Source organism: Pseudoliparis swirei, chromosome 16 (assembly GCF_029220125.1).
Source record: "Pseudoliparis swirei isolate HS2019 ecotype Mariana Trench chromosome 16, NWPU_hadal_v1, whole genome shotgun sequence".
NCBI classification, from domain to species: domain Eukaryota; kingdom Metazoa; phylum Chordata; class Actinopteri; order Perciformes; family Liparidae; genus Pseudoliparis; species Pseudoliparis swirei.
Genome location: NC_079403.1, coordinates 22195406 through 22222074, shown reverse-complemented (window position 1 = coordinate 22222074; position 26669 = coordinate 22195406). Strand labels below are relative to the sequence as shown.

The following is a 26669-nucleotide window of genomic DNA, read 5'->3' as shown; positions in this document are numbered from 1 at the left end:
TAACTATTCCATAAGCACATTTTAATCCAACATAAACAACTCAAACCTCAAATAAAATGTTGCTTATTATTTCATCAGTGCAGAATGCTCTCATCAAACCAGAGGGCCGGACGACCGACACTCGTGGTCAGCTGATGAAATTAACATCAGCTGTAAAATAACTTCAACTAGTGTAGAACAGGTGAGAAAGTACTGCATGCAAATGAGGTGTTAAGGGATGGAACTGCTTTTAAAGCCATATTGGGTGGATACATTATATCAATGTTTGATTATAGTTGTGTGTCTACAGATCGAAGCACATCTCTTAGAAAGTGAAGTAAATCCTGTGCATTAAGATGAGGATGAAGTGGATTCAATTAATTCAAAAAGGTGACACTATCCCAGTTTAGACTTGACATTTTGTTTTTAATTTTCACTTCATCTTAAATAAGTTACAATAATTTACATAAAAAATAGATTGCAGCTACAAAACATTAAAAAAAGAAGAAGAAAGAAACCAGTAGTGTGTGTGTGTGTTCTTTAGTCGAAACACTCGTGGCTTTAACTCCTTCTACCTCTGAGACCCAACTCTGAGTATATTAAAGGTAATCGAGTAATATTACAGCGGCTGTCAGAAGAAGCTTCACCTGAACTCACTCGAACATCTCCTCCATCTTTGGCTTCAATACACGATTATCAGCTTCCGCATTCACAAAGTAGACGCGAGTCAAACCTCGCGTGTGCATCATCTCCTCTGGGTGAGGGCGGGCTGTGAAGAACAGGGGGAAGGGGGGGGGGGGTCAGGAGGAGTGGGGGAGAACCAGTCCCTGTCGTTGGAGATGTCTCAGGATGTCCAGGATGGAGTCCAGCTCCAGCCGGAAAGCCTCCAACTCTTTGCTCTTGTCCTGAGCCAGACGCTTCCAGCTCTCCACCTCCGACTGCTGATTGGCCTCCGACGTCTGCCACGAGCTGCCAATAACCTGCAGGGGGACGGATGACGACTCTGTTCAGTATATAATCTTGGGAGTTTTTCCTGATCCGTTGTGAGGTCCTGGGACATGGATGCCGCATGTGTACAGATTGTAAAGCCCTCTGAGGCAAATTTGTATTTTGTGATAATGGGCTATACAAAATAAACTGAATTGAAATTGAATTGAATATATTGTCTGGCTCAGATGGTTTGAAGTTGTCTCTTTTTGCTCTATTGGGTGAAAATCCTTCTGTGGGTGGAGCTTCTATTAACTTACATCATACTGTTGTGTAATACTTCAAAAGTATTCACCTCGTTTGGTCTTGTTAATATTTTGTTGCATTATATAACACTGAATAAAAAAAATAAAAAGTAAACCCTTTTTTCCCAATAGCCTCTCTATACTATCTGGTGACAATTAATTACAATTATTATGTAAATAATGTAGAGCCACAATAAACCTGCACGGAGAGGACCAACCCTCATGGACCAGGTAAGGAGGACATTAATCAGCCCAAATATAACCGACTCATCGGTCCTTAGGACCACTTTCAGCTGTGCACTCAACAGAGCTGGGCTTTATGGGAGATATTGCTTCCATAAACCCCGTTTGGAGTGGCACGTGAGAGACTTCTTGCACGTTTCATTTTCTATTCCTCTATACTTAAGCTCCTAAAATGTAAAATTCCTCCACGTGACTCGTCTCATGAAGTGTGTACCTGCTGCAGCTCCTTCTCTCTGTGCTGGTGTCTGAGCTCCATGTTGACGATCTTCCTCTCCAGGCCACACATGAGCTTCACCTCTGGGCTCTGAGCTTCTTTAGCTTCCTTCAGCTCCCTCAGCAGTCTGGTCAGCTGGAATAAAGGAATCAAATCAGAATAAAAATCCAATTCAGAACAAGGTTTTGTGCCACAGATTTGCAGAGCGCCGCCGTCCTCAGTGAACTTTCAATGGATGACAAATAGAGCGTAGACGTATTCATTTTCTTTTACCGCCAACGGTGTGTATAACGTGTGTGCTTGAGAGCGTTTCATTTTCTTTCTCTTCTTCAAAAAATATTGCTATAACAGGTAAAATAGCAGTACAATCTCAACAATTGTCTTTATTCTGGTTCTATAATCTCATAAATACAACAAAGAATAGTTTTTGTCTATATAGTATGACTATATATAAAACTTTACAAGCAGTGAAATAAAATAGCTTTTGGGGGTCCAGACTAGTTTTTTTTGGTGGAAAATTGGGCCAAATGGATGATGGCATATGAAAGATTGCCGACCTCTGACCTCTGACCTCTGACCTAGGGCTACCATCACCTGCTTCTGCAGCGCGTCCTCTCGGGTCCTGGATATCGCCAGGGCCTCTTTAGCTCCCTGCACCTCTTTCAGCCGGTCTCGCAAATGCCTCACCGTTATCTGCAGGTCGATGGGAAGGTTAAGAGGTTAACGGTGTCGCTGTCAGGACTTCCCTGTTGACACGCGGCGACGAGCGAGGGAGCCGGTACCTCCTGAGCGTTGAGCTCATTGGCCAGTTCAGCGACCTTGGAGGACGCGTGTTCCAGGGCGTGGGCGGCACGCAGCTGGTCCAGCACCCTGAGGTGCTCCGCTCTCATGGAGGCCAGCTGCTCTGCAGAGTGGCCCTCCAGCCTATCAGATCAAAGACACTTCAGCCTCTTGAGCGCATCCTCATTAAGCCGGTGTGTGTGTGTGTGTGTTTGGCACCGGGACACACCTGCACAGCTCCTCCTTGGCTCGTAGAGCGTCAGATGTCAACGCCTCCCGCTCCTGCTCGTTCTGCAGCTGCAGAAGCTCCACGCGCCGCTTCAGAGCCTCGTTCTCCTGCACGACCTCCGAGATGTGACTTCCTGTCAAAGAGACAATGACACACGTGTATATTCCCATGTGTTTTCTTTTTTCTTTTTCATTCTGTAAAAGAAAAAAAATAAAGTAGGCATCAATAAGACATTTACAGATGTCTTTCAGACAATTGATGTTGCATGTCTGGATTTTAGTTATACATATTTATATAAGTGTAAAACATAGGATAAACAACAAAAAATAAACTAAATGAAACTAAAAAACTAAAAGAAAACAATGTAGAACAAGGGAGTGATCCATTATCTTATTTTACATTATAACAATAATTTATGAATACAAAATCAGGTCTTTGAGGTGTTACGTCTGTACCGGGGTTTTTCTAATACCGGAAAGAATCCGTACTATTCTCTAAGGTACTGAAGGCAATGAAAAGTTTGTTCACTACTTCACCAAGTAGGACACGCCCCTTTTTAACATAATGCATCCACTTCATCGTCCCCAAATCAATATCCATATTTTCACAGACAGCCCTGAGTCGATCAGTGGATGTGACCCAACTCTTTTATGTATCAGTAAATCTTTTAAACTCCTCTCGGCATACATTCAAACAAAAAAAGAGCCGCGAAGAATCAAAAAGATGAGGAGATTAACCCAGAGCCACGCCCACAAAATGGAGGAGAGATTGTAATTATCTGTAAACTCTAATCTCATATTCATGGGCTACTTTATTGTCCTTATACAAGCGCTGTAAAGAAGCATTAAATGCATTATAAAGAAGAAAAAAATATATTTACTTAACCCTCCTGTTACCTTTGGGTCAATTTGACCGCATTCAATGTTTAACCCTCCTGTTACCTTTATATTTACTGACATATTTTACCCTCGGGGTCAATTTGACCCCAGCAATTAAAACCTCCAGAAAATTATTAGAATTAATATTGTTTTCCAAGTTTAAGTGTGAGGTACTTTATGTTTGTTTGTTGACTACCTAAATAGCCCTTTAAATATATAAAAAAGTTGATATTTCTTATATGTTTGACACAGTGAAAAACAGCCTGGGGTCAAATTGACCCAAAAGAATACAGACATTAAACATTGAATGGGGTCAAATTGACCCTAAGGTAACAGGAGGGTTAAATCACGTCCTTGATTACGCCTCACGGCGGCGAGTATAAGCAACTCTTAAGTTCAGAGACAGTGTAACTTACTTCTTCTGGTTAAAGTCGCCTCCCTGTGGTGTTCAGAGGATGAACTACAGTTGCAAAATATACCTTTTTTATTTATTCATTCAGAATGGTGAAGTGGCAGTTTAAGTGTAACTACTTAGTAGGAGGACCAATCAGAATCTAGCATTCACTCGGAGCGTGGTATAAATGATGATACTCATACCTGTGAACACGGTGGGCTGGTAGCTCTTCTCACAGTGGGCAGCTGGGAACGTCTCCTCTCCTCCCGGGGGAGCAGAGCCGAGTGTTTTGGCCGGTTGCCTCTTCGTCACCGCCGGACGGGTTTCCGGTCGTGGGTCGGGGCCGGGCGTCATGCTCCTCCTCTCCTTCTGCAGTCTCTCGACGGTTCGGCAAAGCTCCTGAACGCTCCGCGTCTTGGAGGCGAGGTCATTGTTCAGCCGCTCGATCCGGGCGCCGAACGCCACCTCGGCGTGGCGCTGGTGTCGCCCGGGACTGGGTTGGGCCTGTGAAGGGAAGTGAGGTTATAGTCACAGCCCCTTTGGATTGGTCGAATCATCACACGGAGACCAATATCCTCATATTCTCTGTGAGTTGTGTCTCTGCGTGTTGATGACCTGGGTAGCTCCCGTTGCAGCCGTGAGCTTGAGCTGCTGCTGGAGGCCCTCGATCTGGTCCTGGAGAGAACGCTCGCTCTCCCGATGGCGTTCCTCCACGCGCCGCAGCTCTTCCTCCGATGTTCCAGCCGGAGCCGGCTGCGGCTCGGACCCCGCTGCCTCCCGCTGCTCCAGCTGCTGCTCCAGCTGCTGCTCCAGCTCGGAGATCTGCTGCTCATAGCGGAGCTAAAACATGTTTTTCATGAAATCAATTTGTGAAGTTTGCTTTTGCATGACCTTTTGTTGCAGTTTCTATGGAGGACTCAAAATGACTTAAGTCTAAATAAATAAATTAATAAATGCATGAATAAATATAGGAATAAATAAATAAATGCTTAAATAAATGTATAAACAAATAAATAAATAAATACTTAAATAAATGTATAAATAAATAAATAAATACAGGAATGAATAAATATAAGTTATAAATCAACAGGACATCATTAAATAAATATATTTCTACATTTCTGTATTTCTTCATTTATTTATTTCTCTATTTATGTGTCCATTTATGTGACCGCCCAGCTCATTTGAATATACGGACACGTAAATGTCACACATAAATAAATGAAGAAATACTTGTGGACACATAAATAGCAAATTCTGTTCAGAATAGTGTCGATCAGCCCATTTTTTAAATTTTATATGAGCTCAAACAAACAAACAAACAAGAACACAGCTGGCATTGATTTAGGTCTCTTCCCGTGGGTCTTCGTCATGTATTGTCTGTACTTTTCTGTGATATCCCTCATGTGACAGCAGCAGCAGAAGAGTCTCGCTGAAGTGGAACCTCTGTATCCCCCTGCTGGCAGCGACAGTACGGACACTAAAACTGTCGACGGCGCTTCAAGCTTGGTTTATACTCGCTGTATTTTTCTCGCTGAGACAAAAGCCCTACGAACATGATTTTTCATAAAAGGCCAATTACTTCAAAAAATAGAAAGAAAATATACAATTGAGTAAAAGATTTTGCCACCACATAAAATAGTTTACAGGATACTCTGACAATATGCCGCTTCCTTCTGTTCAGGATCGTCAGCCTGAGGCTTCTGACATTCTCCTAGCTGCTGCTGCATCATCACTAAGCCCCGCCTCCCCCGGTTGATAGACAATGCACCCTGAAATACAGAATACTTTCACCTGGCGGCGACAGGCGTAATCAGGAAATTGTACCTCATTGTCACAACTTCGTCATTGAGCCTAGGTCACATGTTTGCTCTGTAAAAAGTGCAGCTTTAACAACAACAATAATATGATATATCCCTATCTGACAATGTCCTGCATTCATTTGTTATTACATCTAGACTGACATGAGCCGTACCTTGATCCTGTGGAACTGTTGCTCCATGGCCCGCAGGCCCCGCTTGGCCTCCTCGTCGTGGCCCTCCAGCTCAGCCTCCAGACGCTGGATCCGGCGCTCTAGCAGGGCGTTGACCCTGCCGGGTGGGGGGCGGGGCGTCTCGGAGGCCACGCCCTCTTGACGGCTGGCCGAGGCCGCGGCGTAGATCAGAGCGGGCAGGGAGTTTGGGTCTCTGCGTCTCAGTAGCTGCTCCAGCTCCTTCACCTGGTGAAGAAGAGGAAAGCATGAAGGGACTCAGGGGGGGGGGGGGGACGAGTGTGATTAGACAAGCGTATTTGTGTATATGTGAGTGACCTGTCGCTCAAGGTCCTGCATCCTCTTCGTGCCCACGGTGTTCTCTTTGGTCTTCCTCTGCTGCTCACTGCTTCTTTTGCCCACTTCCAGTTTCAGCCTCTCTACCTGACATGGAGACACGCTGCCAGTTACAACACAGGAAGCAGCTTTACATTGTGCCTGGAACACTTCCCAGATCATTAAGGCAGGGGCTACCACACAAGACATCTAGCATCTAATCATTCACTCCTCTAAGCGAGCCTCACCTGCTCTTGGAGTTGGCGCGTCTCCGCTGTCGCGGCCTTCAGTCTGCCAGCATCTCGGTCCAGCAGCTCCTGGTTCTCAGCAAACCACTGCAGCTTCTTCTTCAGGGCCGCCATGTCTTCTCTGTGCTTGTCCTCCAAGACGCGCATCTCAAAAGTCTTGTCCCCTGACACATGAGGGATGCACACGTCGTCAGTAAAAAGAACAAATATGGCAGACGCATATTCAGTAGACAGGGTTCACATGTTGACCAATGGGCGTCCAGGACTTTAAACCAAATTTCCATGACCAAACATTTTTTTTAAATCTCGGTCCACACATGAAAACGTGAGAACATGTCGTATTTAAACCAACAATGAGAATTCCAAAGCATACAGCATATATAACATTAAATGACACAAACGAATGAGAAACAATAGTTTAGATTATAAGAATAAACATTTATGTCTTGCCAATTAAGGTGCGTTCACTTTTTTACACATTTGCGCTGCGAGTATGAAAGAGGCTAATATTTTGAGCGTCATAGCATATTAGTTATTTAAAACTTAGCGTAAATGCAAATACAAATATAACAAATTTCCATGACTTTGGAAGTGACCATTTTTAAATGCCATGACTTTTCCAGGTTTTCCATGACCGTACGAACCCAGAGTATAAACGTCTGTAAGAAACTTTTTTGGGGGGATTAGAATTTTGAATCCAGTTTTACCCGAGGCAGACACAGCCTGAGCTTTAGCGAGGTCCCTCTCTTTCTTCACCAGCTGCAGTTCGACCTCCAGAGCCTGCTTTTCTTGCCTCAGTCTGTGGGCGTCCTCGGACAACTTGGCCTCATTCCTCTGCACAGAAACACATCTCTTGGTTTCCTGAATACTGAGCATTTGCCCTTAATATGATGAATGAATGAACCCTTGATTGTCTGTTGGCAGGTTAGAATATCTGAGTGTAGATGCGGTTAATTCCCAGCGTGGGCTGGAGAACACAATGGGGGACCTTCTGGACGGCTTCAGTGACTGTTGGTACTTACCTGAAATACATTTAGTTGAGCTAAGAGGTCTGTAATGCGTTGAGTGTGATCCATGGCGCACACACTTCCCACAGTCCGAGAGGTTGTATGCAGCTGCTCCCTGGTCAAGATGGGGAAAGGCCATAGACAAAATACAGCAATAAAGCAACAGTTGCTCCATTTTCAGAAAAAACCCCACATACATAAACTACCGTTCAAAAGTTTGGGGTCATCCAGACAATTTCGTGTCTTCCATGAAAACTCACTTTTATTTATCAAATGAATTGAAAATTGAATAGAAAATATAGTCAAGACATTGACAAGGTTAGAAATAATGATTAATATTTGAAGTATTAATTTTGTTCTTCAAACTTCAAGCTCAAAGGAAGGCCAGTTGTATAGTTTATATCACCAGCATAACTGTTTTCAGCTGTGCTAACATAATTGCACAAGGGTTTTCTAATCAGACATTAGTCTTCTAAGGCGATTAGCAAACACAATGTACCATTAGAACACTGGAGTGATAGTTGATGGAAATGGGCCTCTATACACCGATGGAGATATTTCATTAGAAACCAGACGTTTCCACCTAGAATAGTCATTTACCACATTAACAATGTATCGTGTGTATTTTTGATTAATGTCATCTTTATTGAAAGAACAGTGCTTTTCTTTAAAAAATAAAGACATTTCTAAGTGACCCCAAACTTTTGAACGGTAGTGTATATATAAAAAGGGACCGTCATACTTGGAAGACATTCACGACTATCTCTGGTGGACACACCTTGTGAAAGTCAGCTCACTCAGCAGCCTCTGGTTTTCTCCAAACATGGCCTCCTCGTTGGCTTTGCTCTTCAGCTGCTGATTCTTCATCTGCAAATACAGCTTCTCATTCTCCTGCAACAGAAACCTCAGCGTCACTGCACATGAATAAGAACAACTCTTCAGACTATAAGGGGTGGAAAAAAGACAAAAAAGAAAACACCATGCAATTGAGACATGTGAGTGAGGATGTTTTTGGTGGCAGCCTGCTTCATGTTAAGAATGAATGAATTAAGACTACCGAGCTGGCACAATCTAAATACTGTTACCCCGGGGTAACTGTGACGTTATCTCGGTCAGACTGTATTCCAGCAGCACAACAAAGTTATTTAAACTGTGACCGAAACCCCTCCCTCATTTACAGATCCAGAGGATGTTCTTCCTGAGGCAGCTGAGGAAATTCAACCTGCCAGGGAGAATGATGGTACAATTCTACACGGCCATCGTTGAGTCCATCATCTGCTCCTCCATCACCGTCTGGCACCCTGCAGCCACAGCCAAAGACAAGCGCAGGCTGCAGAGCATCATCCGCTCGGCCGAGAGGGTTATCGGCTGCAATCTGCCTTCCCTCCAGGTCCTGTTCACTTCCAGGTCACTGAAGCGGGCCGAAAAGATTGTCGCTGACCCCTCCCACCCTGGACACTCCCTGTTCGAGTCCCTCCCCTCGGGGAGGAGGCTGCGGTCCATCATGACCACGACCTCCCGCCACACCAATAGCTTTTTCCGACGGGGGCTCATCAATGGACCCCGGGACTGACTGACTGTCACCCCCAGGACTACCACCTCTTCTTCCACCTTCCTCTCTCCTCCTTCTTCCCGCTCCTTCCTCTTCCTCCTCCTCACTCCTCCTCCCTCCTCCTTCTTCTTCCCTCCTCCACACACGTCACTTTAACTAAAACACACCACTTGAAGCACACACCCAAACACTTCACATTATTTGTTGTCTTTCTGTCGTGTTGATTGTTGTTTGTTTGTCATGTCCAAAATGTTGCACCTTCCACCAAAAAAAATTCCTCGTTTGTTTGTGAAAACATTCCTGGCAATAAAACTGTTTCTGATTCTGATTCTGATTCTTATATAACGGACACTTCCGAGTTTAAACTCTGTAGTGAGCAGAAAGTAGACGCCTCTTTTCAACCATAACAACCTTTCAGAGGGCGTGGTTTGCAGGGATGGCCGTCGCTGATTGGTCAGACGCGCACAGCAAGAAAGTACCGGTACTCTATTATCAAATTAGGACCATTCTGTACACATTACATCTATTGCATCTGTCCATCCTGGAGAGGGATCCTCCTCTGTTGCTCTCCTCCAGGTTTCTTCCCTTTTTTTCCCCCTGAAGGGTTATTTGGGAGTTTTTCCTGGTCCGATGTGAAGTTTTGGGGCAGGGATGTCTATGTGTACAGATTGTAAAGCACTCCGAGACAAATTTGTAATTTGTGAAATTGGGCTATACAAATAAACTGAATTGAATTTTAGAAACGAGGTGGGAGAATGTCTCTTTGTTTAATAGCTTTAAAAGCAGTTTAAAACGTTTTGTCTGCACCCCGGCTCCCTAACAGGTGGTTCTTTTGTTCAGGATTTTGAATCCTTTACTGTAAACGCACATTTCTAAGCACAACAGAGTTGACAAGCTTGGAACTACGGGTATGTCAGAAAAAGAGATTTGATTAAGTGACGATCCAAGGGAAGCCCACTCACACACGGATGAACCCCTGAGGAATGAACAGTGAAGAGATCAGGAGGACACACCTGCTGGTAACCTTTGATGAGCGTCTCCTGCTCTTTTATCTCTTTATCAATCTCCTGGAGCTTTCCCTCTCCAACTGCCCCTCTCTTCTTCTGACTGGCTTCTTCTGCGCTTCTCAGCTGAGGAGACACAAAAATAATGATGCTTATTTACTCCTCATCGACGTGTCGTTGTTGCTACAGATTCATGCATTGAAAGGGGGGATGGCTGTTGTCCACCCAAACGTGTGCCCATAGATAGTTTAACCTGGGTTAGCAGTACTAGTACTGTCATGGATATGTGATGTATTAATTTTATATGATTGAATAAAACCGTAAATGTGCAAATTAATTAATGCCTTTACGTGGAATATATCCGTGTGCAATATGATGCATGTGAAATTTCTTTTGTTTCTTTTATATATATAGATATATATATATACACATATATATATACACATATTTATTTATATACATATATGTATGTATTTTTAGTTTTTACATATTTATTTTTATGTATATATATATATATATATGTTTACATATATATGTTTACATATATATATATAAATATATGTATATATACATATATGTATAGATACATATAGAAAATTATAGATAAAGTTCTTTATTTTCTGTAATGCAATTAAAAAAACAAAAATGTCATGCATTCTGGATTCATTACAAATCAACTGAAATATTGCAAGCCTTTTATTCTTTTAATATTTAATATTTTTTTAATTGCATTACAGAAAATAAAGAACTTTATCACAATATTCTAATTTTCTGAGACAGTCCTGTATATACATATATGTATATATACATATATATATATTAAAAAATATATATATGTATATATATAAAAAAATATATATACATGTATATATATATATAAACATATATATGTTTACATATATATATATAAATATATATATATAAAAAAATATATACATGTATAGGACTGTCTCAGAAAATTAGAATATTGTGATGAAGTTCTTTATTTTCTGTAATGCAATTAAAAAAACAAAAATGTCATGCATTCTGGATTCATTACAAATCAACTGAAATATTGCAAGCCTTTTATTCTTTTAATATTGCTGATTATGGCTTACAGCTTAAGAAAACTCAAATATCCTATCTCTAAATATTAGAATATCATGAAAAAGTATACTAGTAGGGTATTAAACAAATCACTTGAATTGTCTAATTAACTCGAAACACCTGCAAGGGTTTCCTGAGCCTTGACAAACACTCAGCTGTTATAAATCTTTTTTTTACTTGGTCTGAGGAAATATTAAAATTTTATGAGATAGGATTTTAGAGTTTTCTTAAGCTGTAAGCCATAATCAGCAATATTAAAAGAATAAAAGGCTTGCAATATTTCAGTTGATTTGTAGTGAATCCAGAATGCATGACATTTTTGTTTTTTTAATTGCATTACAGAAAATAAAGAACTTTATCACAATATTCTAATTTTCTGAGACAGTCCTGTATATACACACACACACACACACACACACACATATTGTCCCTCTCGAACAAATAAAAACTTGAAACAAATAAAAGTAGCTTACAGCTAACAATAAAATGAAGGCGTGGTATAAATATTCTTGTTGAAAGGTCGTGAGCTGTGAGTGTGTTTGCGCACCTTGCTGTGCAGAAGGTAGTTCTGCTGTCGGAGGGAGTTGAGCTCCTCTGCTCCTCCCTTCATCATCTGCAGCTCCCTCTCCTTGTGAGCCAGCTGGCCTCTCAGCTCCTCCACCAGAGAGCCGAGGTCCCCCTCCTCCCTCTGCAGGTCAAAAGGTCAACACACTGACATCACATGCATCGTGAACTGTGGTCATCGACCCATTACGTGCGCCGCTTATTTCCTCCATGAGCCCAGACCACCGGTCGGGTTAACACAGACGTGACACCTCAACTCGTCCTTCTTCGAAACATCTCGTACCAAAGTGATATGCAAACAACTAAAAGTCTATTCTTACTCACATTTGTCCGACTAAAATAGCACAATAACGTGAACTAACTCCATCTCTGTGTTGCAATACAGGAGCGACGCTCCTCCTTCATTTACACAGAGATCCCCGACTAGAAAGCGTGCCGACTTCTCTTCTTTTTAGCATTTTTTCATGCGTTTGTGTCGCTGAATGTCTTAGACGGTAGCTATAATTCTTCTCGTCTGAATTCATGGTCCTGTAGATTATCAATAAGAACTCAGCGCTACAACCTGACGTGAGCGGCTACATACACCAGAGTCAAGGAGAGTTTGACGTTATTCAGCACAGGGTTGCACAACTAAATGTGCAGTTGTAGCCCAAAAAAACTAAAAACAGCAGTGCATTCCTGTGCATTTTGTATTTTAATTGAAACATTTTCAAAAATAATTACTCTGCTTTCTTGCACGCCTCTTTAACTTGCGACTGAGCTGGACGCACGCTGTGTGCCGAGTCAGCATTCTATTAAGCATGTCGTTTTGAAAACCAAAAAGTCAGCTGCATATTTTAATATTTTTCCTACGTTATCTGGAAGCCGATCTCCGGTGACTTCCGGTGCGTCTGCGGCATCGTCCCGGTGACCGCTGGTGTCTATCTGCTGTTGGAGGACGGCCACCAAGGACTGAACGGACGCCACCAGCTCGCTGCTCACCTTCAGCCCCGGCTCTGCTAACCAAGAAACATTCAAGGTATTCAGCACCTTTATATACACACATGCACAACTTGACACACTGATAACACTATTCCACCCCAGGCTCCTGTATTAAGAAGACATGAAGGTATAAAAAAAAAGATAACAAACATGAAGAGGATCGAAATCTTTGCGGAGATTTAAAATAAAAATTAAAATAAATGTATGTTCCTTTTATAGTGAGAGACAAACCGCATAATCTTAAATAATCGAGAGTAGTTTAATCACTTGATATATTGTGCGTGAGTGCCATTATTAACCTGTGTTGTCCTCTTTTTCTGGACTCTTTGTAACTTTGGCTTTTTCCCGTGGATGCTGCAGAGGACGTGAAACAGAAGGCCGGCTCGTGGCTGACGCAGCAGCTCTACTCGGCCCCGGGGCCCCGGATGTCCTGCCCTCCACTCTCCTGCCTCTCACAGGGGCCCCGGTGGGTTTCCTCGCTGAAGACGTCGTAGAGGACAGAGAGGCAGCCGATCCATGCGAGGCCTGGGGAGAACATCAGGCCCGTTATATTTGATCCCACCCACTGATCCCCCCCACACCCCAAGGACAATTTCCTACCGGTCACTCCCATGCACACCTCTTTATATTTAATATTTAATTTCACATGTGACTTTACACACACTTACAGTACCTTGTCTCCTCACCTGTGGTTTCTTAGCTTTTCCAGCCTGAGAGGACGTGGAAGAGGGTTTGTTCTGATCCTCCATCAGCTTCTCTACTTCCTGTCTGATGCTCCACGTCAGGTTGCGAGGGTCCGGGGAGCCGGACGGGGGGGCGGTCAGCCCCCCGGCTGCCCGTATCCCGGCGACGGGGTCGGCCTGGTCTGCTCCCTGCAGTCGCGAGTCTGTCGGCGTCACAGCTAAGAACGTCCTTTCCAAGAAGCGCGGTGTCTTTTCTTGGTCCTCCAGTTCTACAGCACTGTAAAACATGAAGAGACAACAATGCTAAAAACCTAAGTTTGTGTTGTTGTGACTAAATAGAGGTTTGGAAGTCAATTAAAGCACCAATCAGGTCTGTGCCTGATGTCCATGGTACAGTGTTGAATCTCAGATTGAGCAGGTGTCATCCTACAATGACCTCAGATTGTAGATGATGGATATTATTGGAAATTGCATGTTGAGTAACTCACAAATACAGACTTAGCCTTGGGTACAGAGAAAAAAGTGGATTGTTTTGTTCACAAGTAGGGCTATTATTATGATGTATTATTATTATTCATCTATGCTCCTTATTATGTATTAATATTATTTATCTAGGCTCATTATTATCTATTATTATTAGTATTCATCTATGCTCATTATGTATTATTATTATTATTAATCTATGCTCCTTATTATGTATTATTATTACTTATCTATGCTCCTTATTATTAGGTATTATTGTTATCATTGATCTAGGCTTATTATGTATTTTGGTAAATTATCAATCAAAAATAATCCCGTACAAATGATTAATAAAACTTCTTCAGATCTAGTAAAAAAGGAAAATTTATCAGAGAATGTGTGCGAACTCAAGCATTAATGGAAGGATTTTTGAAGAGCAGATTGTTTTAAGTTGGAGTTCAGTGTTTCACATTATTGTTCCCCAAACATTTCCCATAACTTCAGATTGTTGTTGAGTCCAAGAGTCAACATTTGTTGAAAAAAAAGACAAAAATCCACAAAATGCATTTATCTGAATACATATGCTGCTTCATTCCATATTTGTTGTCATCTCACGTTTTAAAATCATTATTTTCACAACAGGTCACACCGTGTTTGCTCCGCCACTCGCCGTACGATGGATGCACCGATATCACTGCGCTTCCGAAATGGATATTAGCTCAGTTGACCATCCTGTCTGAACTGGATTAGTTATATTTATAGGCATGCTTTACCATCAACACTTCTGTTATTACATGTTCATAATATCTACACAACAGTTTTGTGAAGTCTATATTTTTGATAGATTCAGGTAAGATGTGTCCTGACCCCACTGGCTGGAGGGTGAAGCCTCTGAGATCGTCCCTCTCAGGTCGGATGGGTCTCATCAACTCTTCTACCGTTGGAAGCTCTAGATACAAAAACAAAATAATGATTCAACATACTTCATCGTGTAATGAGCTTACAGTTCAGTACAGGACTGCCTGAATGTTTGATTCAATACCACTGACAGTACAACACAACACACTGGGTGCCAGTACCTTAAAGGCAGGGTTGGCAATCTTCTCCAGAAATATTTTGTCTACTTTTGTTGAGATTCATTCGTTACATCCTGAAAGAAATCCATGAATGATTGTTTTCTGGCTACCTGCCTGTCTGCGTGTATTCTGTGAAGCTGTGAAACTCAACAGCAGCCGTGTTTGTTGTTTACGATCATTGTTAGCATTTTGGGGGCGTGGCTTTCGAGGAGAACCTGAAGGGACCCAGATGTACCTATGTACTCGAGCCTCTAGAAATGATGGCTGTCACAGCACAACGCTTCTGTTGTCGTGTCTTAAAGAGACTTTACATTTAAGAGCTAAAGAGCAAAATAGAGAGCATGTATATAAAGAGAAAGAAATACTAAAACGGGGGGTGAAAAAATCAAACAATGAAAGCTGATTAATATTAGTTGGCAAAGTATTTAATTTTTTCTCTGAGAATGATAATTAAAATTAAAAGTATTTTACATCAGGGTTCATCCACATGTTGAACGATGGATTTCCAGGACTTTAAACTAAATTTCCATGACCAAATATTTTTGTGAAATCTCGGTGTGTACATGATAGTGGATATTATCCCTGAGCTACTGTTGCTATGGCCACCCAACTTTTCAGTTACGGTGCGTTCACTCGCAGTGCGAAAAAAAGAAAATTATGAGTATGAGAGCGTGACTTTTCCAGGCCTAGAAATAACCATTTTAAAATTCCATGACTTTTCCAGGTTTTCTATGACCGTACGAACAATGTAACATATAAATGCTGTAGCAGTGTACTTATTATGTTGTGAGTGTCTTTAAAAAACACCAGAAGTACAACGGTGGCATCTGACCTGACTCGTTGGTTGAAGCCGGCTGAAGAGACTGTGTGGCATGATGATGAGGAGGAGAAGAGGATGTAGACACCGGTCTGTTGCTCTGCCCCCTCCCTTCCACAGACGAACGATGGAGATGATGGTCTTCTGAATCTTCCACGGCGTGGATCTGTCTGTAGGCCTCATGCAGAGCCTCCATGTCTGAGGCTCTACTCTGCACGTACGACTGGCCTAAAATGGACATATAATATCTTAAAATGAATTTGTGGGGGAACAACAATGAATCATGGAGGTTGAATTTGGAACGTCCACTATGCAAACAAAACTGAAACTAAATGCAACATGGGTTATGCATCAATAAATTAAGGAAACTAGTTATTACGACGCCTCGTGTCTGGTTGCTCTAAATCTAGAATCTTCTAGAATGAGCGTGCTGCATCTTCTAAAAAAGACGAGATGCGCATAAATGATCCATTGTGAACCAATCTTGATAACTATTAGAACAATACATTTAAAAAAAAAGGGGGCAATAGTATGCCACGCGCTGCCTTTAAAGGTGATCTTGTTTAAACTGCATGATCTAGTCTGGTACTTGTTTGTTTAGTGCAACTGGACTCCTCTCATCCCTACTGTGTTAGTGTTACCTCTGTCCAGTGACCCTGCTGTGTCCTTTCTTCTCTCTCCTCCCCCGGTGTCATCCAGGGAATCATGGAGAGACACTGAGACAAACGTTAAGAGTTTGTTATATTTGCAGCGCAGATCGGCTCTCGAAGCCCATCGTTATTCCTGGAAACAACCTTTGTCCATTTGTCCACTATAGCAGCATTAGGGCAGCACAACACATATACATATATATATATAAATAAAAATATATACAACACACAACACTTGTACAGTATATATACAAAATATATATATTTATAAATATATATATACAATATATATATAAATGTATATATACATATATATAACATTATATAAATATATATAAAAATATATAAATATAATATATATATACATATAAATATAATTTGAATATATATAAATATAATTTAAATATAAATATACAGTATATATATATTTAAAAAACATATATATATATATGTATAAATATATATATAAAATATATAGATATATGTAGTGATCTTTTTATTTCATGATATTAGTGTTGCGTACGGCCAAACCCCCACCCATACCCATGAGTCTTTTTCACTTACCTTTGGCAAGAATTAGAGACATTTTAGACTTCTAAAAAAAAGAGAAAAAGATCAGAGGATGAATAAGTGGATCATGTAGCAAGATGTCAGTTTGTGATATTTCAGTATAAAGACATACATGGCGAATGGTTCGCAGCTCTGATATCAAGCATGTAAACAGCAGTTAAGGCAGCTCATGGATTATGTCATTTAATTTGTGTGTCATGGGTCATACTAGAACCGAGAAGATTATTGGTGCGGTCTAAAACCCATACTATCACGTTAATACCAGGATGCTCTACTTTTAGATTTGAACTACAAACCTCCTTCGAAAGCTCTTTTCCGTTTGCCTCTTCCTCAAAATCTTCACTGTAATTTGGAGATCCTGTAACGACAGAGGGAGAAAAAAAAACAGATTTAGACACATGGATCCAGACGGATCAATAAAACACGGTTGCCAAGTGATGATTACTCTTACCTGGAGACTCTCTGACCGCCTCTGGGACTCTGGTCTTCCCTTCTTCATTATCATCATCATCACCATCATCATCATCACTCTGCTCCACGGCTTCCTCAGCTCTCCTGGAGGGACGACATTCATCCTCATTACCTCCAAGCCTCAATGAGAGAGAAGTAATATATCAACAATGAACCTCAGTAACTTATCTCATGATTCACAACAGCAGTTTAGCTATCTTCTTTGTAACAGGGTATTTTGCGAAATCATGTGACCCCTTGTGACCAGCGTATTTCCAAGATAAAAACTTACTAGAACAAGATTTGTCTATTGAACCCAAACCACCCAGACTGGAATAGAACTGTAGATGCTTTCCATACTGCTGGATGAATACGGTGTGTTTTTTTATTTGGCTGACGTGGCTCTAGCTGCTAGCGTGGACGAGGAAGTTGAGAACTTGTTAACGGGACATTTCCACACACCTGGATACAAAGCCGAATGTTCTTGCATGAGAGGTCAACAGTCTCCCAAAAGAAAACCCAGAACTGTACAATCAACATGTGTGTGTGTGTGTGTGTGTGTGTGTGTGTGTGTGTGTGTGTAAGCACCATAAGAGCACGGAGTGGAAAACAGATGTCACCTTAAAAGGAGAGTATTCAAACTTTACCAAGAGAGTATAGTCAAGGAAACAAAATGCTCTCCTATTATATGACTTATTGTCTCCAGAAAAAAAAGGAGCATGGAGTGACACCTTGATTGATCTGTTCAGGCTACTTAGTGTGTGTGATATAACAATAAGGCTGCTCACATACCTGAGGTTAGAAGTAGTTGAGTCCAGCTCTCTGTTCAGAATGGAGTAATCGATAGTTGTTAGCGCTCCTGCCTCTAGTTGGGCAAAGAACCTGGCTTTCTCCTCTTCTTCCTCGATCGTATCCAAGCCGATGGCCGTCGTGTTAGCAGCTGGTACCATCACACACACACACACACACGAACAGAGAGCACAGGCGTGATTGGATGGGGGGGGGGGGGGGCAGCAGATGTCTCCGTTTTATCTGTCTAGAAAACCCAAACCACAGACAGCCAGTGTTGTGCTCCATGATATATGACACAACTACTAGTAACGTCATTACTGTACGTCTCCACCAACCAGTCATGTTGCAGCTTGAAACCACATCTGTCCGAAATGTCATCACTTCATTATTTTACCCAGTTAAGACATTTGTGTGAAAGTTATATAATTAGCATATGAGTTCATGAGTTATTGCCAAACCCGGGTTTTGTCGAGTCACAGTGAATTTTTGAGTTCTAATGAGCTCATCCGGGAAGAAGTTTTTTGCCAAATTTGAGGAAATTCCCTCGAAATGTTGACGAGAAATCTCACAGTGACGGTTTTCCCCCCTTTTTTTTTTTTAAACTCACTTTTTTTAATGTAGTTTTCTACAACATAACAATATGAATTTCCATACAGTCACTTGCTTTGTCAATTTTTCAGTTGTATGTCCTGGTACACGTGATATTCAGGTATACAGTTTACACAACACACAAAGAACACAACAAACATCAAATGGTGCTCACTCCAAGAGAAGAAAAAAAAGAAAAGAAAGGGTAATGATGAATAGATTGCAAAAAATTAAATACAAATAATATACATAAAATACAATACGTTTAATAATAATTGTCCACTCCTGAGTGTAGTGTCGTATGTGACGACCATGGCCGTTTGACATCAAAAGATCGCTCACGTCATCCACAGCCATCACTGACGGGGAGGCCTAACCATAACTTCCCCTGCTCCCCCCTGTAGGGCGTGACTCACCCTCGAGCTCCGTGCCGTCTCCGTCGAATGCAGCTGCCTTCAGCTCGTCTCCCTTCAAACCAGCATCTCCTGGATCCTCGTCCTCCAGTGCAACAGACCTCCTCAAAGACTTCCTGAAAGTCTTCCCGGAGCCCAGCAGTCCTGGAGGAAAGTGTCATGGGGAGAAAGCTCGAGTGAACCTTGTTCAGAGATGACGGCTATGAGCTGGAAGCAGATCAGCTCTTTATTATACGTGGGGTACTTCTAGAGCACTCATTACCTTTGCATTGAAAATGCGGAAGGTTATGTTTTCATCGCCGTGTATTTATTTATTTGTATGCGTGTTACTCGCATAACTCAAAAAGTATTAAACCGAATCGCATGAAATGTGGTGGGATGATTGGTTATTATCCGGGGACCATTTGATTAGATTTTGGGATCGATCGGGTCAAAGTCATGAAAAGGTAAAAATCGTCTTTTTACCATAGCTCACGTCAATTTGTATCCAATTGGCATGCAACTAATGCCAAAATGTTCATAATTCAATGCCCAATCTTGTGATATGCGAAGGTATGCGCTCTACCGAGTGCCCGTTCTAGTTCCTCTTGTGTCATTCAACACGGAGGAGCATCAGCAGCAGGTGAGGACCGGTTGATGGAACCTGGATGAATCTGCGTAGGGACTCAGAATAAATGTCCTTCCTCTCCTTTCTGCAACCACTCCTCCTCTTCACCTGTCGGTGCAGTGACTTGTATCTCGACTATGCTTGAGGCATTTATTTGGTCTTCCTTAATAAATTAAATAAGTGAAGGATTTCAAGATTTAAGTGTTTACTTGTATTTTAAGATGGATGGAGGACACACACAGACTGTGTACTACTACTAGTAGTACTCAATAGTAACATTTAAACATCTCAAAATATACCTGTTTACACTGGCATTTGGTTAAATTCAATAATATATGGCCTGCTTTTTTTCTCCTTCTTTTTTCTTCTTATTTGCTTTATTGTGTTTTTTACTGCATCATCTTTTACTGTGTATTGTACTTTACTCTTTTACCTGTTCAAATGTTTTGGCCCCGGTTATTGACAAATTGTTTTTAATTGACTACCGTACTGAACTTTGTGACACTTTGTCTGTGATAAGTGCAATATATAAATACACTTTACTTCTTTACTACTATTACTACAACTACTACTACTACTCATATCCTCACACTGCTACCCACTGTCCACTACCTGTTCAGTCCTCATGATAATAAAAAATAATAAATTTACAAAGTTACATAGGAAGTTAAATGAAATTACCAGTTCATTAAAATTATTTTACAAAAACAACTCTATTAGGCGGTGCATCACAATGACAACCAATTACCTTCTATGTAATATATATTATATATATATATATATCCACACACACCACATACTCATATATATATACACATACATATATATATACACACATATATATATATATAAATATATTAATAAATATACATGGACTGTAGCAGTAAGCAAACATACAAGACAGTAAGCCTTCAGGTCCAGGCAATAAAACATGAACAAAATAAACTAAAAACTAAAAGCTGAATGAAGAGAAAGACTGAGGAGAACTCGTGGTGCTCGTGTTGTCTATCACTCTACTGCTGAGGGACTATAGTGCTAGACAACCGGAGCGTTTGGGGGGCTTGAGTGGAAGTTACCATCTTCTCCGTCCCCCTGGGAATGACTACCACTGCTGGCTGGTGGAGTGTCATCAGAGAGAGTCTCACCGGGGCTCCTCTCTGCCGACACACACTGGAGGTGTTCACCGCTCACACCGTCAGAGCCGTCGGACGGAGTTCTGCGTCTTCCCACGGTTTGGGAATCCGTCGAGACTGTATCTCTGTGGGGGGTGTCCAATTGAACCGCCGTATCAGAAGCTTTGCAGCGAGGTTTGGGGACCGGCTTATAACGAGGCTCCGCGGCTTCAGACAGCGGGAAGAAACATAAGAGCAAATAATGTTGGTGGACTGTCGGATTAAATCTGGAATAGCTGTCAGAATAAAACTACATAATCTACACCAGGCTTTGTTTTCATGCATGTACACACTGGCCCTCTTTTAGGTGCAGGAAGGTAGAACAATATTACTTATTTAGAAAGATAGTTTAAGAGGAAATAATCAATACTGTGTCTAATGTTCCCTGTTATGCTCCCTGTCATACTTCCTGCTTTGTTTCCTGTCATGCTTCCTGCTATGTTCCCTTGTATATTCCCTTTGATGCTTCCTGCTATGTTCCCTGTCATTCTTCCTGCTATGTTCCCTGTCATTCTTCCTACTATGTTCCCATTGATGCTTCCTTCTATGTTCCCTTGTATATTCCCTTTAATGCTTCCTGTTATGCTCCCTGTCATACTTCCTGATATGTTCCGTCATGCTTCCTGCTATGTTCCCTTGTATATTCCCTTTAAATGATTCCTGCTATGATCATTTCATACTTCCTGCTATGTTCCCCGTCATGCTTCCTTCTATGTTCCCTTGTATATTCCCTTTGATGCTTCCTGCTATGTTCCCTGTTATGCTCCCTGTCATACTTCCTGCTATGTTCCCTTGTATATTCCCTTTAAATGATTCCTGCTATGATCATGTCATGCTCCTGCTTTGTTCCCTGTCATGCTTCCTGCTATGTTCCCTGTCATTCTTCCTACTATGTTCCCTTTGATGCTTCCTGCTATGTTCCCTTGTATATTCCCTTTGATGCTTCCTGCTATGTTCCCTTGTATATTCCCTTTGATGCTTCCTGCTATGTTCCCCGTCATGCCTCCTGCAATATTCTCTTAGTGCACATTGAGCCAGCATTCTTCTCATCTAAAACCAAACCATCTCCACGGTGCTAGTTAATGACGTTGAGTTCATAAAGAAGACTGAACTATTACAAAACTAGAATGGGCACTCGGTAGAGCGCATACCTTCGCATATCACAAGATTGGGCATTGAATTATGAACATTTTGGCATTAGTTGCATGCCAATTGGATACAAATTGACCGTGCTATGGTAAAAAGAAGATTTTGACCTTTTCATGACCTTGACCTTTGACCTGATTGATCCCAAAATCTAATCAAATGCTCCCCGGATAATAACCAATCATCCCACCAAATGTCATGCGATTCAAGAAGATGTTGACCTTTTCATGACCTTGATCCGATCGAACCCAAAATCTAATCAAATGGTCCCCGGATAATAACCAATCATCCCACCAAATTTCATGCGATTCGGTTTAAAACTTTTTTTGTTATGCGAGTAACACGCATACAAATAAATAAATAAATACATAAATAAATACACGGCGATCAAAACATAACCTTCCGCATTTTCAATGCGAAGGTAACAATAACGTAAGTCAGCCCAAGGAAGAACGGAGCTGTGTGGCAGTAGAGTTAAGACGACAACCATTCAGGTATTTGAGAACAGCTGTGCTTGGTGAAAATCCATAATGCTGATTGATGATTTGACCATCTTGGGAATTCCACAACATCCCCCCCAAATCTTCTCTTGCTTCCTCCATGGACTGCAGAGCTTATTGCAGCCACCGACACATTCTCCTTCTGGAAAACTGCCAGGCGAACACGTCCACGTGATGGCCGTTATTATTGTTTTTATGGAGAATCCTCTCCCCGTTTATTACCTCTCCCGGTTCCTCCACCGCTGTGTTCCTCATCTTGCCACCAGGGCGCTGCGGCTTTCTGGGCGGATCTCTGGCTGCTTTTAGCACCGTGCTGCTTCTCAGAGTCATCTGAAACGGACTGACAGGAAATCCGGTTTAAGTCAGAGAGATGGCTTCACCATGAGCCAGACACTGATACCACGTAATGCTTTTAAATATAAAAGGAAAGAAATGGAAGCAGGTTCCCAAAAATGTTAATGTTTCTTAAATCAACTCTGTTATGTCACTTGTCTCTTAACTTTTAGTTTCTTTTAACTCGTCTTGTTCTGTGTTTTTTTCTTATGTTGCTGCCTGTCTTGTCCAGGTCACCCTCGAAAAAGAGATTTGTTATCTCAATGGGACTCACCTGGTTAAATAAAGGTTTAAATACAAAATTAAAGACACTTATTCATCTCTCAGGATTATAGCAATTTTAAAGAAGAGCACTTAACAATCAGTAAGTCTTTTAATTTAGAAGAGAATTGGAGTTGGAGTGGATCGGACAGATCAGTCACTTCAGGCCGCTGCCATGTTGCTATTGGTGACAATTCAGGGTCACTCATTTTCGTCGGGCCACTTTGTGTTTCTGGATTTAGACCTAGGAGGTTTTTAACAGAATAGCTGACTATTTCACTCTGTGTATTGTCGTAGACTACTCGCTCATCTGTGGTTTTAGCATAATGCAGTTATTAAAAAACAAACAAGTTTAAGCAATCTTACAACTAGAATGGGCACTCGGTAGAGCGCATACCTTCGCATATCACACGACTGGGCATTGAATTATGAACATTTTGGCATTAGTTGCATGCCAAAATGGTAAAAAGAAGATGTTGACCTTTTCATGACCTTGACATTGACCTTTGACACGATCAATCCCAAAATCTAATCAAATGGTCCCCGGATAATAACCAATCATCCCACCTAATTTCATGCGATTCTGTTTAATACTTTTTGAGTTATGCGAGTAACGCGCATACAAATAAATAAATAAATAAATACACGGCGATCAAAACATAACCTTCCGCATTTTCAATGCAAAGGTAATTAACTGTTATGAAGTAAAAACACACTGTGAAAGGGTTAAAGTTCAACGACCAAAACACGGACGAATGCCAGACCGGTCAATACGGTGGTGGCGACCTGTCAATCACAATGTTCGCTCAGGATTCATCGTAGTTATCGGGCGAAAGACAACATGATACATCTGAATTGCAGCAGTCGTAAACGCCCTAGGACTCATGTAACATATTTTGGACACTTTAACAAAAAGACCACAGCAGTAAATGCAGAGACAGATGCAATGTCATCTTGTACAGCCTTCTAAAATCACTGTAAACATGTATTTAATTAAATTTAAAGATATTCAATCTGCGGAAGTGCCAATTTTACATTGTTGAGGAGATTCTGCTCAACAAACATTCAAAGATATAATGAAAGGAAGGCATCACGTGTAGATGAAGCCAGCAGCGTTGCCGTATCCATGTCTCTGCGAGTGTGATCCAGGCAACCCTAAATGTATGATGATAATCTTTGCATAGTCCCATAGCAGCATGGACATTGTGTTACGTTACCTCCTTCAAGAACAGCTCAAACTGTTCATCCAGCTCCTGCTTGGTCAGTCTGTGAGACATAGGGATACTGTCCACCCCATCAGCCAATGGGAACCCAGACGACTGACAGAGAGAAAAAGCATTTAGGGAAAGAAATGACCCCTCATGTGTATAAAGCTTATATATGACATATATACACTACCGTTCAAAAGTTTGGGATCACTTAGAAATGACTTTATTTTTCAAAGAAAAGCACTGTTTTTTCAATAAAGATAACATTAAATTAATCAGAAATACACTCTCTACATTGTTAATGTGGTAAATGACTATTCTAGGTGGAAGTGTCTGGTTTCTAATGAAATATCTCCATAGGTGTATAGAGGCTCATTTCCATCAACTATCACTCCAGTGTTCTAATGGTACATTGTGTTTGCTAATCGCCTTAGAAGACTAATGTCTGATTAGAAAACCCGTGCAATTATGTTAGCACAGCTGAAAACAGTTATGCTGGTGATATAAGCTATACAACTGGCCATCCTTTGAGCTTGAAGTTTGTAGAACAAAATTAATATTTCAAATATTAATCATTATTTCTAACCTTGTCAATGTCTTGACTATATTTTATATTCATTTGATAAATAAAAGTGTGATTTTTCATGGAAGACACGAAATTGTCTGGGTGATCCCAAACTTTTGAACGGTAGTGTATAAACAAAGGTTTTGGCATGCTTGAAGCACTAACTGGCTGAATGTTATCATGTGTATTGTTGTGTTCTTTGCTTTGTGAATACCAACAAAACATACTGGTGAGCAATGAGACAGATAATCAGGAGGCCTATTTAGTGAAGATATATTAATATTATTATTATTTTTATATATATATTTTGGGGGGAGGGATGACTGATGTAGTCAAGTGAAGTGAATGGTGAACACCTTCTTCTCCCAACTCATGCTAAGTGAAGATGAAATACTGTATAAAAGGCACCAACATGTATCCCCGAAATATCGCCGAAACTTTCTAAAAAGATTTAGGTTTATAATCTAGAAAACAGAAATCCACCAGAAGTGTTAGTGAAAACAGTTAAAACTCATTCAAATGCATTAATAAGAGAAAGTGTTTTCTTCTATTCATTCAGGGATGAACTTGAGGGATGAATACATTTAGAAAGTTGTTATAAAGCCCGAGTGCACTATAACGTTGCCAGATCTACTAGGAGTGACAGGTGTTACGGTTTAAGAAGCGACCGAGCCAACTGTCGACTTTGAACCAACGCGCCCGTTGTTTTCGTAGTTAGACAGCTGTTGAAAATAGGAAGAAAACACGTAGCTGCGCTCGTGAACATCACATTGTTTAATTTGTATAGTATATATTATTAAGTATACGAGAGGGGTTGACACTTCATTACAAAATTAAACCAAGCGGCATTCAAGAGGACAGCTATACGTGAAAAGTCGGCAGTTAAAAGGGTCGCCGGTTTAACCGTTACACCAGCTTCTTCAAATTCATGTAAGAGCTAACGGGACGTACACACGGTGACGTTAGCACTTCCCGTCCAAACTGTCAGAATAAAATAATAAAGAAGCAGCACACAATGCGCAGTGACGTGGGGGCTGGAGTTTATTTTGAAGAGAGGTTTACCTTACTTCCGGTGTTTTTCAAAACAAACCTAACGTTATATAGCCAGCAGTAGCTAACCAAGCAGTTTATCTCCTGGTGTTAGCTCGTGTCTTTAGCTGGCGAGAGAAGTAAGCTCACGCTAACATTTGCCTCCGCATGCGGAATACGCGTCCATTCGTGCATGTAGCAGGCTTTCGCCGACAGAACTCACATTACAGAAATACTTTGGCCGCTTTCTCTCCTCCCAACAGGACACTTGTTGCTCGTTTGAGTCTGTTACTTCCCGCAACAGCTCCCGGGTGACAGAACCAACCTGATTGGCTAGGAAAAATGACGTCACGGGAAATAATACCCAATGGACTGCCGGCTTCTTCTTCTTCTGTTGCTTTTTATGGCGGGTGGCAAATATCTTTCGGGTGCATTACCGCCACTCTCTAATCGGAGTGTATTCTGAATGAAAGTAAATAACTTATTCTTAAAAAACAAACGAAAAACAAACAAACAAAAAATAAAAGTAAAATGAACTCTCATATTTAATTGGTCAGTTCAATTCAGTTCATTTTGTATAGCCCATTCTCAAAAATTAAACATTTGCCTCCTTTTGCCTTTGTCTGCTTTCCTCTTCTCTCTCCTGGTCTG

General features: G+C 41.2%; 1 protein-coding gene across 3 annotated transcripts; it reads right to left on the bottom strand.

The window, feature by feature from the left end:
* Positions 1–380: 380 nt before the first annotated feature.
* On the bottom strand, positions 381–26438 carry cep162 (centrosomal protein 162). Of its 3 annotated transcripts, none has more exons than XM_056434135.1 (29): positions 26242–26438; positions 24434–24535; positions 22845–22962; positions 19201–19341; positions 18197–18344; positions 17406–17545; positions 17251–17312; positions 16949–16979; positions 16376–16450; positions 15750–15962; positions 14709–14790; positions 13383–13656; positions 12996–13221; positions 12568–12713; positions 11699–11839; positions 10075–10191; positions 8288–8400; positions 7525–7624; positions 7210–7336; positions 6503–6666; positions 6258–6362; positions 5925–6167; positions 4565–4789; positions 4153–4453; positions 2678–2810; positions 2451–2592; positions 2263–2361; positions 1669–1803; positions 381–959 (listed from the first exon to the last, which is right to left on the bottom strand). In XM_056434135.1, exons 2-29 carry the CDS (start codon positions 24491–24493, stop codon positions 780–782), a joined length of 4041 nt encoding a protein of 1346 aa, XP_056290110.1. In that variant the 5' UTR covers positions 24494–24535; positions 26242–26438; the 3' UTR covers positions 381–779. The 3 variants fall into 3 exon arrangements, with proteins under 3 accessions (XP_056290110.1, XP_056290108.1, XP_056290109.1); XM_056434133.1 differs by having other exon boundaries at positions 12568–12710; positions 26242–26323; XM_056434134.1 differs by having other exon boundaries at positions 17406–17509; positions 26242–26323.
* Positions 26439–26669: the final 231 nt, after the last annotated feature.